Consider the following 19,556-nt stretch of genomic DNA (forward strand, 5'->3'; position numbering starts at 1 on the left):
ATGCAGTTTAAAATAACATGTTATATTACTTTATAGATAGTTATGGATACCAGGGTAAACAATTAGTAATGTCTTTCTGCCTGCCACTCTAGGCTCTAGAGTGTTGCTCTCCTCCTTGTCCCTCTTCATGTGCTTCACTTCTACTAGCCGATGCCTAAGATAAAAAGGATGAAGAAGAGAAAATGTAGCATTCAAGTATAAGGTAAAATTATTTGTTCCACCTTTCACTTCTTTATCCTTTCAACAACCAACCCCAAAAAGTACTAGGATATGATGCACAAAGGAAAGGAGGAAAGGATTAAGAGATCCATTTTTCAAGGTCATTACAAAAGCTAAGTACTCAAAAGAAAATGCTTTGAGATCTTGGCTGCATATGCTATGCTCAAGGTCTTATTCTGAATGGCATTTTTGTCAGATAAAAAACAAGTGTTATCATTAGAGGAGGACATAAGTCAATGGGCTTTCTTAATTGGCAGCCAGGAGGAAGATACTTATTCAAAAAGTATGGAGCAACTGGACAGCCACCTTGATGGGAGATTAAAATTAATACCTACAAGGGCCAGACCCCGTGTGCTGCCTACAGAAGGAATATCTTGGGGACATAACTGAGGACCCACAGTCCAGATATAATCATCAGGAAACAACAGGGAAACCCAGAATAAGGAATATTTTATTAAATAAAAGGGGGTAGAGGCTGAGGCAGGAGGATCACTTGAGCTCAGGAATTAGAGACCAGCCTCAGGAAGAGTGAGACCCCACTTCTACTAAAACTAGAAAAAATAAGCCAGGCATGGTGGCACGTGCCTGTGGTTGGTTCCAGCTACTCGGGAGGCTGAGGCAGGAGGATTGCTTGAGCCCAGGAGTTTGAGGCTGCTGTGAGCTAGGCTGATGCCACAGCACTCTAGCCTGGGCAACAGAGTGAGACTCTATCTCAAAAAACAAATGGGGTTCAAAACCAGCCTGAGCGAGACCCCGTCTCTACTATAAAAAATAGAAAGAAATTAATTGGCCAACTAATATATAAATTAGCCGGGCATGGTGGCTCATGCCTGTAGTCCCAGCAACTCGGGAGGCTGAGGCAGTAGGATTGCTTAAGCCCAGGAGTTTGAGGTTGCTGTGAGCTAGGCTGACGCCACGGCACTCACTCTAACCTAGGCAAGAAAGCGAGACTCTGTCTCAAAAAAAAAAAAAAAAAAAAATGGGATGAAATGCTAATACCAAACAATAGGCTAATTTGAGTAAAAGGTATACAAGTGTTCTCTGTACAGTTCTTACAACTTTTCTGTACGTTTGAAATTGCCTCAAACCACAAAAAGCAAGGACAATTAGCAACATTTCTTTTCTTTTCTTTTCTTTTTTGAGACAGAGTCTCACTCTGTTGCCCAGGCTAGAGTGAGTGCCATAGCATCAGCCTAGCTCACAGCAACCTCAAACTCCTGGGCTCAACCAATCCTACTGCCTCAGCCTCCTGAGTAGCTGGGACTACAGGCATGTGCCACCATGCCCAGCTAATTTTTTCTCCATAAATTAGTTGGCCAATTAATTTCTTTCTATTTATAGTAGAGACAGGGTCTCGCTCTTGCTCAGGCTGGTTTCGTACTCATGACCTCGAGCAATCCGCCCACCTCCGCCTCCCAGAGAGCTAGGATTACAGGCGTGAGCCACCGCACCTGGCCAACATTTCTGATTATCTTATTCCTACCCTTGTCTGATGAACTATACTGTATTTTATTCTGTCCAGAAGGTCTAACCCTATTGCTCTCATTGGGAAGAAAAGAAATGTCTCCAATTAATTCTTATTCTATGTAATTGGGACAATCATCAGTGGATTTTTCCCATACAGGCTGACAAAATTAGCCTATGCTTCTGTACAAGGACCCTATTTCTCATGCAGCTTTGAATTAAGGGGGCTAGCATTTTGACAAACCATTAAAAGCCCTAGCAGTGGAAATAAGTGCACTCCCAATGGCTTCAGATCTGCTCATAGAAAAGGAAGTAAGATCACAGTGATGCGGTGACTTTATCAGTGGGGGCTCTTTTGCCATTACACTGTGGTGGAAACAGAAGTCATGGCGTGAATAAAAAAAGGAAGCAAGTATTAATATGCTATCCTCCATTGACACTAACTTCAAATTCTTGATATTCAGTAGTATTCTTGTGTGTACATATACCAATTCTCACATTACAGTTCATTCATATTGTAAAATTAAACCAGATGTCTAAAGGCATAAATCTATAACAAATTCTGTCTTCTTCACAGCCTCCAAAAAGGGAAATATCTTATAATCATTCATTACTAGATGAATTATAGTTTGCCATAGGAGCTGATAAAAACACAAAAAGAATCTTCTTAGAATTATTCCTACTTTTGTTTATTGCAGTTAAAGCTTGTTGAACTTTCCAGACATCTCATTGTTTTTCTGAAAACATGTAAAACACTTTCTTCAAAGACTAGAAATATTTCTAGAAAAAGGAGAGTCGACCTTAAGAATACACTTTGGAAAAAGCTTCCTTTTGGAAGACCTTGATTGTTCCTAAATTCCTGAGGCTATTTACAAAACCTAAATAGGTATCTATCTGTGGGCTTTCTGTGCATACACAAAAGATAACACTCTTCACCCTGAGCCTGACATAGCCATCCAAACCAGAAACTTACTGAGTCACATAGAAAGCTCAGTTGGCAGGCCAGGCGTGGTGGCTCAGGCCTGTAATCATAGCTCTCTGGAAGGCCGAGGTGGGCGGTTTGAGCTCAGGAGTTCGAAACCAACCTGAGCAAGAGTGAGACCCTGTCTCTACTATAAATAGAAAGAAATTAATTGGCAAACTAATATATAGTGGAAAAAAAATTAGCCGGGCATGGTGGCACATGCCTGTAGTCCCAGCTACTCGGGAGGCTGAGGCAGGAGGATTGCTTGAGCTCAGGAGTTTGAGGTTGCTATGAGCTAGGTTGACGCCACTGCACTCACTCTAGCCTGGGCAACAAAGTGAGACTCTGTCTCGAAAAAAAAAACAAAACGAAAGCTCAGTTGACAAGGATTCCCCTAACAAACTCATAAGTCTGCAGAAGACTTTTCGTAACAAATATGAGCTATAAAAGTCATATAGATTAAGACTAAAATTGGTTTAAAAAAAAAAAAAAGGCCGGGCGCGGTGGCTCACGCCTGTAATCCTAGCTCTCTGGGAGGCTGAGGCGGGCGGATTGCTCGAGGTCAGGAATTCAAAACCAACCTGAGCAAGAGCAAGACCCCGTCTCTACTATAAATAGAAAGAAATTAATTGGCCAACTGATATATATATAAAAAATTAGCCGGGCATGGTGGCACATGCCTGTAGTCCCAGCTACTCGGGAGGCTGAGGCAGAAGGATCGCTCGAGCCCAGGAGTTTGAGGTTGCTGTGAGGTAGGCTGACGCCACGGCACTCACTCTAGCCTGGACAACAAAGCGAGACTCTGTCTCAAAAAAAAAAAAAAAGCAAGCAAGCAAGCAAGAAAATAAAATAAAAAGCAACAAATAGTCCTGCCAAAGGTTCAGACTAGGAAGCTAATTCAACCGTCTATAGATGAGCATAAAGAACATTTAAGGTTCGGTGCCAGTGGCTCATGCCTGTAATCCCAGCACTTTGGGAGGCTGAGGCAAGAGAACTGCCTGAGCACAGAGTTTGAGACCCAAGTCTGGGCAACACAGTAAAACTCTTATCTCTACAAAAGAAAAAAAAGTTTTTTAATTAGCTAAGCAATGTGGTGCCCACCTGTAGTCCCACCCAGCTACTCTGGAGGCTGAGGCAGGAGGATCACTTGAGCCCAGGAATTCAATGCTGCAGTTAGCTATGAATGTGCCACTGCACTCCAGCCTGGACAAAAGAGCACAACCTTGTCTCATAAAAAAATATCATTTAAATGTCAGGATCCCTATTTTTAACCCCTTGTTTGTGTACATAAGGTGGTTTATTTGCCTAAATTAGTCCCTCTTCAAAACATTCACGTTTCTAGGAAAAGAAGCAATCCACTTATAACCATTTCAGTTTATAGCTACAAATCTTTTAAAAAGTATAGACAAAGACACACATACAGTTATGTCCTTGAATAGATAAGATCCTAAGAGTTTTCTAAACATACTACTAATAAAAATCTTCTAGATTTTCCAAAAAGCAAATTTCCTAGGCCCCATCCCAGATCTAGTCAATCAAAATCTGGAATCTTTATTTTGAAAAAGGTCCCCTAATCTCAGTTAGCAAGGGTGTTTGGCTTGTTTTTTTTAATAGATAATAATTCAAAAGATAGAAAAAGATTACAAGCCTTTTCCCCCTCATTTCTGTCCCCCAGCTACCCACTTCACCCTTCATGAGCAACCAGTATTACCAGTTGCTTATTTGCCCTTGCAGAAAACTTTGTGCATACACAGGCAAATACAAATAGTTCCTTTAAAAAAGAATAGCAGGCCAGGCATGGTGGTGCATGCCTGTAGTCCCAGCCACTCGGGAAGCTGAGCTGGGAGGATCACTTAAGTGTGGGAGTTTGAGGCCAGCTTGAGCAATATAGCAACTTTGTCTCTAAAAAAAAATTGTGGGTTCTTTTTGAGACAGAGTCTCACTCTGTTGCCTGGGCTAGAGTTCTGTGGCATCAGCATAGCTCATAGCAACCTCAAACTCTTAGGCTCAAGTGATCCTCCTGCCTCAGCCTCCCAAGTAGCTGGGACTACAGGCATGTGCCACCATGCCCGGCTAATTTTTTCTATATATATTAGTTGGCCAATTAATTTCTTTCTATTTATAGTAGAGACGGGGTCTTGGTCTTGCTCAGGCTGGTCTTGAACTCCTGACCTTTAGTGATCCTCCTGCCTCGGCCTTCCAGAGTGCGAGGATTACAGGCATGAGCCACTACACTCAGCCAAAAATACCTGTTTTTTAAAGATAAAAAATTAAAAAATAAAAATAAAGGATAGAAAACAATACATTGTTATGTGAATAAACCAAGGTGCAGAACAACATGTATCTGGGAGATCTCTTCCTATCAGTACACAGAGCTTCCTTATTCTGTTTTAACTTGCATGCTATATAAAACTTTTTGATAAATCAGTCTACTATCATTGGACATGTATGTTATTCACAACCTTTTGCTGCAATGCTTAATCTTATATACATGCCATTTCATACATGTGAACCTAACGACATACATGTGAGTCTAACCATAAGATAAATTGCTAGACACAGAAACTCAAGGTCAAGGGATATAAGTGTTGTAATTCTGATAAATATAGCCAAATTGCCCTCCTCAGTAGTTATAACAATTTTCACTCCCACTTGTGACATGAAAGAGTTTAAATTTTACACTGCACTGAATCTAAACAGTACCAATGGCTTACTTTCTAGATGCTTGCCTGAAAATATCCTACTTTTACCGCCTGATTATGTAACAAATAGGATTCTAAAAACACCTTCTGTAACACAGAAATCTGCATAATTTTATCATTGCCATACAAAGTTTTCTGACTGAGGCCAAGAAAGAAGGAAGCTAAAAGAAAGGAGAAGCTGAGATTCTCCATTCTTAGCTGACATGCACGCAACATTAAGTATTTTCCTCTATTCAGCATAAAAGACTTAAAACTTTCTACTTACTACACAAAGTGTTAGTGATGTGAAAATTTAGCCAATTGTGCTATTTATTTTAACCAACAAAAGCTCTATAAGTGTTAGATTTACCAAAGTCCTGAACAAGACAACTTTACTAAATAAAGGCAGGGTGCTCAAAGAGATTCACAATATAGCTAAGGACAAAGAATCTCACGCAGAAGACATGCTGTAGAGAGAAAATGCTAGAAAAACACAACTGAAATGTTTCGTCTCCTTTATAAAAGAATATAGAGGGGAGGAAAAAGGGAACACACTTTTAACTGAAAGAGTTGACAATTTTATTTTCACATTTCACAATACAAATGAAGACTGCCCTTTTTTTGGTTCTACTTCTTCCCTTCAAAACTATTCTCTCTTTGATAGCAAGGGGGAGCAAATTTTCCTTATGTAAAGAAAACACCCAGAGTCACAGCACCATGATCTCCTGGTGAAGCAGAACAAGTAATATAAAACTGACATAAAGAGACCTCCCCTCTATCCTTATCTGTCTGGTCGAGTCATTCCTGGCCGAGTGGGCACCATCATGGGACGGGCGGGAGGTCTCATCATTGGGGGCCCAGGCATCATTGGCATGTGACCTCCCATGGGTGGCCTCATTCCAGGAGCTGTAGGACAAAAAAAAAGAAAAAGAAAAAGAAAAGGAAAAGATGGGGAGTCAGAAAATACCATTTATGAGAGAGTTTGACGGGACTTCAATTAAAACAAAAAAAAAGTAGCCACCCCCCCTGCAAAATGCTGGAAAAAAGACATACTTGACAGAAGAAATGCAACAAATTCATCACATCTGTAAATTACTTAGACATTCTCAAACAAAAAACAAAAAGGTCAACACAAGAACCATGTGGGAATCATGATATAATAATGATAGTAAGGGGGAAACTATTAATAGACTGCTTTCCAGAAATCACCAGGGACACTAGTTCCCTAAACTGACCTTTTTTCCCACTCAGGGAAATTCACAACTAAGTCACATGTTATTCAGTCAGCTCTTTTAATCAGTTATATCCACCATATAACCAGGAGCTATTTCATGAATGTACACAGGCACAGAGGACAATCTTACCACTAAGCGTTTGTTCGGAGTTGTAGGAAAGGTGAGCAGGAGGCCCATGCTGAGAACCTGTTAGTAACCATACTTAGCTCAAGTCAAGAAAAATAATAGGCAATAATGTGATTTATAACAATTAGCACACACAAAAAACTGATTTTTCTAATGCATATTAGAAACTATTAATTTTTTTACGTGTCCCATCAATAAACCAGCCAAATAAATGAGCCAGGGAGGGGAGGGCAAGCAGAGGGGTAGGGAAGGAACACAGACAGCTTCAAGGGAATTGATAATGTTCTACTTCCTCAGCTGGGTGATAGGTTCACGGATATTCATTTTATTATTATGCCTCATAATTTTCTTGTTACATATATTCTTTATAAATATCAAATTTTACCTATTTATTTTTAACTAAATAATTTTGATTAAGTTTGCAGTAAACAGCTCAAGAGAAACTATATTCAAAGCTATATTCAAACTATATTCAAAGCTGAATATAGCCTTATAACAAAAAGTGAAACACGAGTATATGCAAAGACACAAAATCCAACAGGTACAGAATTTTCTTTAAGACCAATTTCAACAGGAACAGAGAATAATACTAAACTTCTAAATATCACATAAAGGCCTATGCTTAACATAACCTATATTTAAGCATTTCTTCAAGGAAACTGATATAGACCAAACATTAAAAACTGAGCACCAAAAAACTTGTTTTCTTTGGTCTCCACAGTGGATTTAATCTGAATTAGTTGCCAACAGTGGGATTTCATTAGAAGTCTAGATTCCCGGCCGGGCGCTGTGGCTCACGCCTATAATCCTAGCTCTTGGGAGGCCGAGGCGGGCGGATTGCTCAAGGTCAGGAGTTCAAAACCAGCCTGAGCAAGAGCGAGACCCCGTCTCTACTATAAATAGAAAGAAATTAATTGGCCAACTGATATATATATAAAAAAAATTAGCCGGGCATGGTGGCGCATGCCTGTAGTCCCAGCTACCCGGGAGGCTGAGGCAGAAGGATCACTCGAGCCCAGGAGTTTGAGGTTGCTGTGAGCTAGGCTGACGCCATGGCACTCACTCTAGCCTGGGCAACAAAGCGAGACTCTGTCTCAAAAAAAAAAAAAAAAAAAAAGAAGTCTAGATTCCCTATTTCTTGTAAACTTTTTATTATGGAAATATACAAACAGACAGGAATAGTAAAAAAAGAGTATAATGAACATCCATGTATCCATCATCCAGCTTCAACAATCACCCACCCACAGCCAACTTTGTTTATTGACACTCTCCCACCCACCACCACCTACTCAATTATTTTAACATAAATCTCACAATCTTGTTTTATCCTGGTTAAAAAACAAAACAAAAAAACCACCTCAGAAGAACTGACAACACCAACCTGTATTCTCAAATGTCAATTATAGGCTGAAGCTGAGTTCTGGAAGCCTTCTTTAGATGGATTATGCATTCCCCAGTTCACCACATCCCTAACCTCCCTAGGAATCTGAATTTGTGACCCTGATTTAGGATGCTAAAGCCATCTAAATAATTTTGATTATGTTCAAGTCAGTAAGGCAGGAACTCTCTTTATCTACGCCTTTAAATGATACCGATAAGCAGGCATAATGAATATTTCTGGCTAGGAAGCTACTTTAATAACTTTGCACCTTGTCTTTCCAGATAAGTCACAGGCATCAGTTGTATCTATTCCCAAACCTGGGTATGTCGGTTGTAGTTATTACTCTAGTTATGTAATCTATTCTGCAAACCAGTAAAATATGATTGTGAAATGAAAATTATTTCTTGGAAAGCTAACTTGATACTTAGAAAACTGAGGAAAATGATCCCCCCAAAATGTTCACAAATTTGGAAGGCAGAAATAATCATAAAAGATGGGAACTATTAATAGACTATATCACAAGGTCTCTAATCACTTCAAAAAAATATGAAACTAAAGTTGGTAGAAGATGCATAATGGTTATGGTTTATTGGTTTATGCAAGAAATATATGGTGTTAGAATCAGCGAACTCACTCTCAAAGCAAAGGTCCTGCCTATGTATCAGGAAGATTTACAGATTAATGAACATTTATGTTTACATTAAAATAAAATGTTTCATGTATAAGGTTTCCCCTCCACTTCCTGAATAAAAAAACCAACTACCCTAAGGCCGTTTTTCAAATACTGATTTGGCCTAGTTAACCTGCAAGATTAAACCAGCAAGAGAAGGTAGCTCTGCTCCCAATCAAAACTGAGAAAATATATCTAACCTTTCTCCCACTCCTCAAATGGAACAAGTTCATCTATCTTTCTATTCATTATAAATGGTCAAAAGTCAGAATGAGGCAAGACAACAGGAGGGAGGGAGAAGAAATACAGAAGCAGCCCTATCTTGCTTTTTAGTAGGACAAAGTCCTTGGCTATCACCCAATTATACTGATAAACAAGTATTTCTTTTACTTTTTTAGGCCCCTCTCCCAAATTTTTCAAGAATCTTTTTATCCTTAATGATTGACCAAATTTAATTTTTTGCAAAAAACACTTTTAGACAACTAGTTAGGAATTCCATTTAACTGGAGAACTAAAACACAATGGTGCATACTAAAAAGAAAGATATTCAAACTTACCAGGTCCCACTGGCATCATCCCAGGAGGAGGAGGGCCCATCATTGGCATCATGGGAGGGCCCCCCATATGGGGTGCTGGCATCATACCAGGGCGAGGAGGACCAGCTGAAATAAAGAAAAGAGCCTGTCGTTAAGGTATGCTTATATGTTGACATTTTCTCTTCTTAGTAAAACTAACAGGGTCCCATGAACTGTCTCAAATTCAGAAACAATAGACCTCTTACTGTTTCTTTTTATAACAGTGGATCCAAAAAAAATCACATGCCATAAAACTTTAGAAAATGAAGTCAGGTTCCCCAGATTAAAAAAAATTCTGAAATTTTAATTTTAAAAGGGGGAGGGGGTTGTACCTTCTGTAGAGCTCCTGATGAACTTAAGCCACAAATACAGAATTTCAGACCCCCTTTCTTAAATTTGGATACATTTACGAGGTAAAAGTACAGTTTTGATGCACGACTATATTATGTAGTGGTGAAGTCTGAGATTTTATTAATGGTATAACCATCACCAGAATAGTGTATATTGTACTCGTTAAGTAACTTCTCATTTCTCATCCCCTCCCATTCTTCCACCCTTCTGAGTCTCCAATGTTTATTATTCCACACTCTCTATCCATGTGTACACATTATCTTTTTTTTTTTTTTTTTTTGAGACAGAGTCTCGCTTTGTTGTCCAGGCTAGAGTGAGTGCCGTGGCGTCAGCCTAGCTCACAGCAACCTCAAACTCCTGAGCTCAAGCAATCCTCCTGCCTCAGCCTCCCGAGTAGCTGGGACTACAAGCATGCACCACCATGCCCGGCTAATTTTTTTTTTTTCTATATATATCAGTTGGCCAATTAATTTCTTTCTATTTATAGTAGAGACGGGGTCTCGCTCTTGCTCAGGCTGGTTTCGAACTCCTGACCTCGAGCAATCCGCCAGCCTCGGCCTCCCAGAGAGCTAGGATTACAGGCGTGAGCCACCGCGCCTGGCCCACATTATCTTTTTAATATACTTCCTTTTCCTCTGCGTATACACCCATTAGTGAGACTAATGGATTAAATGGTAATGTTATTTTTCTCTTCCAGCCCCTCAAATGGTAGTTCTATTTTTAGTTCATTGAGAAATCTCCTTAATGTTTTCCATAAAGGTTAAACTAATTTACATTCCCACCAACAGTGTGTAAGCATTCCCTTTTTAGATCCTTTATTAAAAAATCAAAATTTGAGTTTAAAAGATTCTTTGGAGGCCGGGCGTGGTGGCTCACGCCTGTAATTCTAGCACTCTGGGAGGCCGAGGCGGGCAGATTGGTCGAGGTCAGGAGTTCGAAACCAACCTGAGCAAGAGCAAGACCCCGTCTCTACTAAAAATATAAAGAAATTAATTGGCCAACTAATATATATATAGAAAAAATTAGCTGGGCATGGTGGCGCATGCCTATAGTCCCAGCTACTCGGGAGACTGAGGCAGAAGGATCGCTTGAGCCTAGGAGTTTGAGGTTGCTGTGAGCTAGGCTGATGCCACGGCACTCACTCTAGCCTGGGCAACAAAGCGAGAATCTGTCTCAAAAAAAAGATTCTTTGGAAATACAAAGACTTACATGCAGAGATATGGCTGACTGTATCATTTACAATAGCAAAAATTTAGAACAAGTTCAATATCCAACAATGAGAAAATAGTGAGGTAAACTACGGTACATTCACACCACAGACTATTCTGCTTTTATAAATAATGGCGTTGAGTGCCAGCCAGTCAAGGTGGAACAGGAGACAGAAATGACCTTTGAGTTGCTGTGGAAAGAGGCCTGACCAGGTCCCAGGATGGGAGAAGCCCAGAAAAGATTCAGCAGGCCATTAGTGGTCAACCTATGTTAGTATGTAAACTACTACAAACAGCTTACTCCTCTGTGTTTACATCCATGATTACTTATAAGACTGAGTTTAGGTCTCTGAATTCAGTTTCAAATCTGGACCCCTCTAGGAGAGCCACAGAACTTACGACCAAGTACTGTACTCAATCTCTTCCTGTCTGCCCTGCAGAAACAACAAACTTTCCAAGAGAGCAGAGGCCTATGATCCACTCCACTTTCAACTATCCAATTCTTTTTTGTTGTTTTTGGAGACAGAGTCTCACTTTGTTGCCCAAGCTAGAGTGAGTGCCATGGCGTCAGCCTAGTTCACAGCAACGGCAACCTCAAACTCCTGGGCTCAAGTGATCCTTCTGCCTCAGTCTCCCGAGTAGCTGGGACTACAGGCAAGCACCACCATGCCTGGCTAGTTTTTTTCTATATATATTAGTTGGCCAATTAATTCCTTTCTATTTACAGTAGAGATGGGGTCTCACTCTTGCTCAGGCTGGTTTCGAACTCCTGACCTCAACCAATCTGCCCGCCTCGGCCTCCCAGAATGCTAGAATTACAGGCGTGAGCCACCACCCCTGGCCGACTATCCAATTCTTATCTTCCACAAAGTATGTATTACAGTTTTAGGTGGTTTAGAAAATAAGGGTAGAGACTGAGGAGTTTATCAGCTACTGCAGTACTCTAGTGCTGTGTTCATAGCAGTAAATACTTTAATGTACTCAGCAACTCTTACTCATATATCAGCTCATCTAATCAAAAGTTCACTCTGAGCTTTCCATTTGAATTTGTCTTACACCAACACTTGGGATGCCAGAAATACAATGTCCTAGTAACAGTGCAATCGAAAGTTAATTCTAAAGTTATTTTAGAAATTACACCACCAATGTTATTTTCTATAACTATCTATGTATTCATTCAACAAGCATTCAAAAGCTAACTGTGAGATAATCTAAATCTAACATAATCGAAGAATAATCTGCCCACTTACAGCCCTTAAGGTAAAAAGGTTAAACTTACGAAGACTGGGGGGAGGTGGAATCATCGCCCCTGCAGGAGGAGGAGCAGAGAACGGAGTAGGAGGTATTTTTCCTTGTTGAAATGCAGCCGCTTTGGATATAAGGTTGAGAAAGAAACACAACAAATGATGAATAAGAGTTCAACAACCCATTTACTAAAATAACTGCTTTTGTTTAAATCTTTTATGGTTCCAATTACTTTATTCCCGCAAACATTCATCTACAGTTACTACATCATGGCTTTACAGTTTTAAAATCATTTTCAGGCATTCACTACCTAAAATTGCAATTAATTGGTTTACTGATTTAGGTTTTTTTTTTTTTTTTTTTTGAGACAGAGTCTCACTTTGTTGCCTGGGCTAGAATGCCATGGCGTCAGTCTAGCTCACAGCAACCTCAAACTCCTGGGCTCAAGCAATCCTCTTGTCTCAGCCTCCCAAGTAGCTGGGACTACAGGCATGTCCCACCATGCCTGGCTAATTTTTTATATATGTTTTTAGTTGTCCAATTAATTTCTTTTTATTTACAGTAGAGACGGGGTCTCGCTCTTGCTCAGGCTGATTTTGAACTACTGACCTCGACCAATCCACCCGCCTCAGCCTCCCAGAGTGCTAGGATTTCAGGCCTGAGCCACAGCACCCGGCCTGATTTAGGTTCTTTAAGCTATTTTTACTTAGCATTTCTATGGCTAAATTAAACTACGGGAGATTGCAATGAAAATTTCCTTCCTAGCAATGTCTTTCACCAAAGAGAAGCAGTCATCTTTATCTGTAGATGTGGTTTATAATCAATTTAAGCCAATCGTATTTTGTTTGAAAAGTATACATACATGCCCAAAGGTCAGGCTTTATAAAATTTCTACCCTTCCTTCTATCCTTTCTGTGCTGTCTTGGGTCAAAACAATATACCATGTTGGTTAATCAGTTTTGAAATTAATGCACTGAGCTAGGAGATGAAGAAAAACAAAGATATCAAAGCAAAAGCCTGTTCTAAAGGAGATTATGGTCTTTAAAAAAGTCCAACACAATCAACTTTCAATGTTTCTTTCAGATGATATAAAGCCCCAGTGAAAACTAAAGAAACTGAAGTTCATCTGTATTTAGTTTTAGAAAGGAGTCACAAATAATATTAAACTACACACTCCAAACTCTATTCCTCATGTAAGCCCTTGCCAACTCAGTGCTGTCTGCGGCCCATCCCACTCCATGCCCCCATCAGTGCAAACAAGGTCAAATTACTCAAGTCAATCACTGATAAATCATGGGGATCAGATGCAAAAAAATGACCTAGAGTGGAGATTTATGAAAAGCTACTCGTATGCCTCTGAATAAACCTGTGCTCTATCAGGGGTTATAGCCCAGTAAGGGCTTTTCCAATTAAAAAAAAAAAAAAACCCCACACCCTGTGTAGGAGGACAGCTTGTAAAGAAAAGGGAGAAGCTAAACCACTGGCTCCACTCAATGTCAACATAATCATGGACACATAAGGAGTGTCCTGCCCATCAATCCAAGAATGGATTAATAAAATGTGGTATATGTATACCATGGAGTACTATTCAGCTCTAAGACACAATGGTGATATAGCACATCTTATATTTTCCTGGTTAGAGCTGGAACCCATACTATTTTTTTTTTTTTTTTTGAGACAGAGTCTCGCTTTGTTGTCCAGGCTAGAGTGAGTGCCGTGGCGTCAGCCTAGCTCACAGCAACCTCAAACTCCTGGGCTCAAGCAATCCTTCTGCCTCAGCCTCCCGAGTAGCTGGGACTACAGGCATGCGCCACCATGCCCGGCTAATTTTTTATATATATATCAGTTGGCCAATTAATTTCTTTCTATTTATAGTAGAGACGGGGTCTCGCTCTTGCTCAGGCTGGTTTTGAACTCCTGACCTTGAGCAATCCGCCCGCCTCGGCCTCCCAAGAGCTAGGATTACAGGCGTGAGCCACAGCGCCCGGCCTGGAACCCATACTATTAAGTGAAGTTTCCCAAGAATGGAAAAACAAGCACCACATATACTCACCAGCAAATTGGTATTAACTGAACAGCACCTAAGTGGTCACATAGGTACTATAGTAATAGGGTATTGGGCAGGGGGGAGGGGGGCGGGTATATACATATATAATGAGTGAGATGTGCACCATCTGGGGGATGGTCATGCTGGAGACTCAGACTTTTGGGGGGGAGGGGGGGAAATGGGCATTTATTGAAACCTTAATATCTGTACCCCCATAATATGCCGAGAAACAAAAAGGAGTGTCCCTGAGGGCTTGCCTCGTTGCCTCAAATAAAAATGTTTACTCACCCCAAATTCTTTTGCTGCATATGAAAACTAACTAGAGAATATTTTGTTAATGTTATAATGCCAAGAAATTTCTAACATCTTTTCAAATAGGAGAAAAAATATTACAGCATAATTTATTTTTTCACATGAAATGGGAAAATGTCTGAGGTTTGTTCCATAATAATCCAGGAGGGAGAAAGGGAGTACATGAAGATATTCAGTGGCTCTCAGCTAGAAACAATTTTGCCCCCCTGGGAAAACTGGGTAATACCTGGAGACATTTATAATAGTCACAACTGAGGGTTGGTACTGGCATCTAGTGGGTAGATGCCAGGGATCCTGCTAAACATCCTATAAAGCACAGATAGATCCCAAAACAAAGAATTGTACTAAGTGTCAATAGTACCTTGACAGAAACTAAATGTCCATGAGAACCTTGGTATAAACGAAACAAGAATGATGCAGCTGAGTGGTAAGAAACTGGAGTGGGGGGGGGGGGTTGCAGAATGGGATTGTCTTTCATTAAACTTGTCCTTTTCCTTTATTTGAAATTTATCACAATAGCTTCACTTTTTTAAAAAAATCACAAAGTCCACATTTGCCTGCCAGCTGAGTATAATGAATGATTTTTAAAAGGCCATGATTCAAATACACCAGGATGATCTAAAGTAAAAATGCAACATCTCCTTCTGCCAGTACCTTAGACCCAACAAACCAGAACAATAAAATGTACCTAATTAACAAAAAGACTATGATGTACAACAGAGGTCCAAAACATACTCAGACTATTTTGTTATTATACATCACTTAGTTTCTTTCTGACTAGTTCTCTTTGTCAGGACTACAACTAAGAGACCGAAATAAAGCCTCTCAAACTACTTGGATAGAATCATAAACCCAGCCCCTGTCTTTTCATATCACAACAGGAAAACACTTCTAAAAACTATGGATCATGAAAAATGAGGTTTTATATAAATTTGCTATATAAATCTGGTCCCCATCAAGAAACAAACATTAGGCAATTCCAGTCTTCTCTGCCTTACCCCCAGTCTAACCAATACCTGATTGCTCTACCTCTGACTACTCTATCATCAGTAATTAATATTAATTAATGTGTTCCTATATCTCTAGGAAACCAATGACCTTCCACTTATTTCATTCAGCATGTCTAAATGCTCCTATTTATCATTCAGACTGAGTTCGTTCTGTAAAAAACAGAGAGACAGGGTCAAAGAAAGAATGCGACCATTTTAACACATCAGAACAAGAGGCTGAAACATACTTGTTTTGTCAATCAGGCTCTGGGCCTGCTCTTCCATCCATTTCTGGTAGTAGTCTTTCACATTTTCTTTGTGTTTCCTACCACTGCAGTGTGTCTTTCTCACAGATGGCTATAAAACAAAAAGGTCATATCAGACATAGAAACAAATTTCCAAAACTAAAAATTTTATAAAGGTTTACCTTGATATAGGTAACCTGGCTAGCATTAGCAGCTTTATCTGGCTGCTAAAGCATTACTTATAAACATTCTCCAGCAACTGAATTTATTTACTACATTTATTATCTAGACCAGGGGTTGGCAAATTATGGCCCATAGGCCAGCCACATGTTTTTGTAAAAAAAATAAAAGTATTGGAACACAGCCACATCCATCATTTATGTATTATCTATGGTTTCTTTCTACAACAGCAGAGTTGAGTAATTGCATTAAAGACCATGTTCACAAACCTAAAATCATTACAACCTGGCCCTTAAGAAAAGATTTGCAAACCCCTGATTTAGACCACAATGCCATTTTAATGCTCTTTCTTAGGCTAGTCCATGGCAAAATGATATAGTTTACAAACATTTAAGTAACTGTCTATGAGAATAAGTTCTTATATGACTATAGGTCTAGAAAATAGACTCCATACACATAAAGATTAGGGTGAACAGGGTTACCTAGAGTTACAACTTCCTGTGAATGGACTCTTACAACATATATTCTTTGTGTGCCTGACTTACAGACTTTTGCCTCTAGCCTACTAATCTTTTCCTTCTTTAACAGCTTTATTGAGGTATAACTGATACACACTAAACTCTACATGTTCAACCTTTTTAAGTTAACATTTATTGAACAATTACTATATGCCAGGCACAACACTATGTACTTTATAAGCAGTGTCTCCATCTTCATAAAAATCACAAGTGCACGGCACAGTGGAACACTACTCAGAAAGAAAAAAATCACTAACATATGCAACAGCAAAGAATCTCGAAAACACTGTACTGGCCAGGCGCGGTGGCTCATACCTATAATCCTAGCACTCTGGGAGGCTGAGGAGAGAGGATCGGTTTTTGTATTTAATTTTCTTAATTTTTTTTTATTTTAGCATATTATGGGGGTACAAGTGTTAAGGTTACGTATATTGCCCATGCCCCCCTACCCCGAGTCAGAGCTTCAAGCGTGTCCATCCCCGAAATGTTACATATCTTACTCATTGTGTTTGTATATATCCATCCCCTCCTCCCCACTCCCAGCTGCCCAACACCCAATAAATGTTATTCCTATGTGTCCACTTAGGCGTTGAGAGGGAGGATCGTTTGAGCTCAGGAGTTCGAGACCAGCCTGAGCAAGAGCAAGGCCCCATCTCTACTAAAAAAAAAAAAAAATAGAAAGAAATTAGCTGGACAACTTAAAAAAAAAAAAATATATATATATATATATTTATCCGGGCATGGTGACGCATACCTGTAGCCCCAGCTACTTGGGAGGCTGAGGCAGAAGGATCACTTGAGCCCAGTAATTTGAGATTGCTGTGAACTAGGCTGATGCCAAAACACTCTAGCCCAGACAACAGAGCAAGACTCTGTCTCAAAAAAAAACAAACAAAAAAAGCAAGGCTTCTCCCCCTTTTCAACAATATATGTCACTGTGAGGTTTTACTTTCTTGTATACTTTAACCAGTTTAATGCAGAAAAAGATGAGAATCAAGGAATCCAGCTGTTTTCTGTTAAGTCAGACATTACAGAGGTTTGCAAAAATGCTAAAACAATGCCATTATATGTAATAAATATTTTCTTTTGGAAAATGGCTTTTTTCATTTAAAAAATATTACATGTAGAGAGTTTATTGTTACTTTTAAATGAGTATTTTAAATTTTTAAGTTTTCATTTCAAATATAGCAATATGATACAACCCACATTGCCCAATTTATAAAAAATACAAAGTAATTACACTCTTTAAAATATATTGTAAGAGTGTAAAGGGTCCCTGAGTTCAAAAAGAACTGCTGGCATAGAAGCTCTGGAGTGAGACTGCCTGGGCTCACACTCCAGCTCTATACAGCTTACTGGTTTTGTGACATCCAGAGTCAGATATTTATCCACACTCTGTCTCACTTTCCTCCTCAGTAAAGTGCAGATAATAAATCACAGGATTATTAAGAGCATTAAACAAAAAGATGTGTGTAAAACATGCAAACACTGACACAATAAACCAGTGAATCTCAGGTGGTGTTCTCAAGCAGTTTCTAATCGAAAGACTCCTTTTTTTTTCTTTCTTTCTTTTTTGAGACAGAGTCTCACTGTGTTGCCTGGGCTAGAGTGCCGTGGCATCAGCCTAGCTCAAGCAATCCTCCTACCTCAGCCTCCTAGTAGCTGGGACTACAGGCATGCGCCAATATGCCCGGCTAATTTTTTTTCTATGTATTTTTACTTGACCAATTAATTTCTTTCTATTTTCAGTAGAGACAGCTCTCGCTCTCGCTCAGGCTGGTTTTGAACTCCTGACCTTGAGCAATCCTCCTGCCTTGGCCTCCCAGATTGCTAGGATTATAGGCGTGAGCCACCGCACCCAGCCAAAAGCCTCTTTTCTATCAAGAAATTTCTTTCCATTTTAATCAATCAAACATTTGAGTAACTTGACACAATCAAATATTTGAGGCACTCTCCTAGAATATTTAAATTTTTTTCATCTTGAAGTTTACTAAAGTGTTATTCATTTGGATCTCCGATGAAAACACTGACTGCAGGAAGACTAACTCTTGCAAGTGTCCTCAAATTATGAAAACAGTTTCGAGAAAGGTGAAAAAATAAACACCTCCAATTAATTTCTCCAAGCAGTAGGCTTTAAACCTCAACAAGCTAAAAGCACAAATTTGAACCTAAAATAAAAAATCTTGCTTAATTATTACACATTAAGTCTTCTTGAAACTATGAAAAGATACTCCACTTACAGAATCATGGGTGAGGTACGTATCGCAGTAGTCACAATAAAACCTAGAAAGAGATAAAAAGAGAAGATGACAACCAGTTAACGGATGCCCATCCACCGAAATGCTGTTCAATGACAGTAAAATAAATAAATAAATAACCCACACAAACAAAAACCTAACCTACTCACAAGTCAAAAGCGTCAAATAAAGCCTCTTAACATAAATCAGACTTTTTTGGTGCCTTAAGAAGGGTCAACCTCCACACTCGAAAAGGGGTGTCTGGAACTCCCGGTCGGCCTCCCTCCCTCCTTTTCCCCGATCTTTTCCTATCCCTCGAAGCTTTGAGAACCAGAACCCACTCTCCCACGAGGCCAACTAGTAACTGCGACCACTTCCAGATTGCAGGCCCCTCACTCACTTGGGCATGTTCTCTCCAGGCCGTTGGCTACTCCGTTCTGTGACGCCCGGAAATGACGCACACAACAAGCGCCGAGGCTGTGGAACCTACCAGATCAGCCCGAAGACTTCGGAAGCCCTGGCCGCCTATAGCAGAGTGAGGGGCGGGCTTTTCCGTCTCTTCTTTTCACCTATAGGAGGGCGAAAAGGAGTGCTAAGGACCCCTACGAGGTTCAATCCACGCTCATTCAATTTGATTTTTTTTTTTCTTTTTCCTTTCTTTTTTTTTTTCGAGGTATGGTCTCGCTCTTCGCCCAGACTGCAGTGCTGTGGCGTCATCATAGCTCGCTGCAACCTCAAATTCCTGGCTCAAGCGGTACTCCTGCTTCAGCCTCCGGAGTAGCTGAGACTACAAGTACCGCGTCACCGCGACTGGCTAATTTATTTTGTACAGACTGGGGGCTGGGGCGGCGGCGGCGCATGGCTATTGCCCAGGCTAGTCTCCAACTCTCGGCCTCAAACGATCCTCCC

General features: G+C 40.0%; 1 protein-coding gene across 1 annotated transcript; it reads right to left on the minus strand.

Moving 5' to 3' along the window:
• Positions 1 to 5,890: 5,890 nt before the first annotated feature.
• Positions 5,891 to 19,171, minus strand: SNRPC (small nuclear ribonucleoprotein polypeptide C). The gene is made up of 6 exons (XM_012746786.2): positions 19,048 to 19,171; positions 18,651 to 18,693; positions 15,716 to 15,824; positions 12,154 to 12,243; positions 9,298 to 9,402; positions 5,891 to 6,234 (listed from the first exon to the last, which is right to left on the minus strand). The coding sequence occupies exons 1-6, from the start codon at positions 19,053 to 19,055 to the stop codon at positions 6,110 to 6,112; spliced, it is 480 nt and encodes a 159-aa protein (XP_012602240.2). The 5' UTR covers positions 19,056 to 19,171; the 3' UTR covers positions 5,891 to 6,109.
• Positions 19,172 to 19,556: the final 385 nt, after the last annotated feature.

Source organism: Microcebus murinus, chromosome 5, assembly GCF_040939455.1.
Source record: "Microcebus murinus isolate Inina chromosome 5, M.murinus_Inina_mat1.0, whole genome shotgun sequence".
Taxonomy (NCBI): Eukaryota; Metazoa; Chordata; class Mammalia; order Primates; family Cheirogaleidae; genus Microcebus; species Microcebus murinus.

Coding starts and splice junctions, on each gene's coding strand:
- SNRPC (XM_012746786.2), bottom strand. Junction 12,244..15,715: donor GAGCCTGATTGACAAAACAA/GTATGTTTCAGC, acceptor TTATATCCAAAG/CGGCTGCATTTCAACAAGGA. Junction 6,235..9,297: donor GATGATGCCAGTGGGACCTG/GTAAGTTTGAAT, acceptor TTTGTCCTACAG/CTCCTGGAATGAGGCCACCC.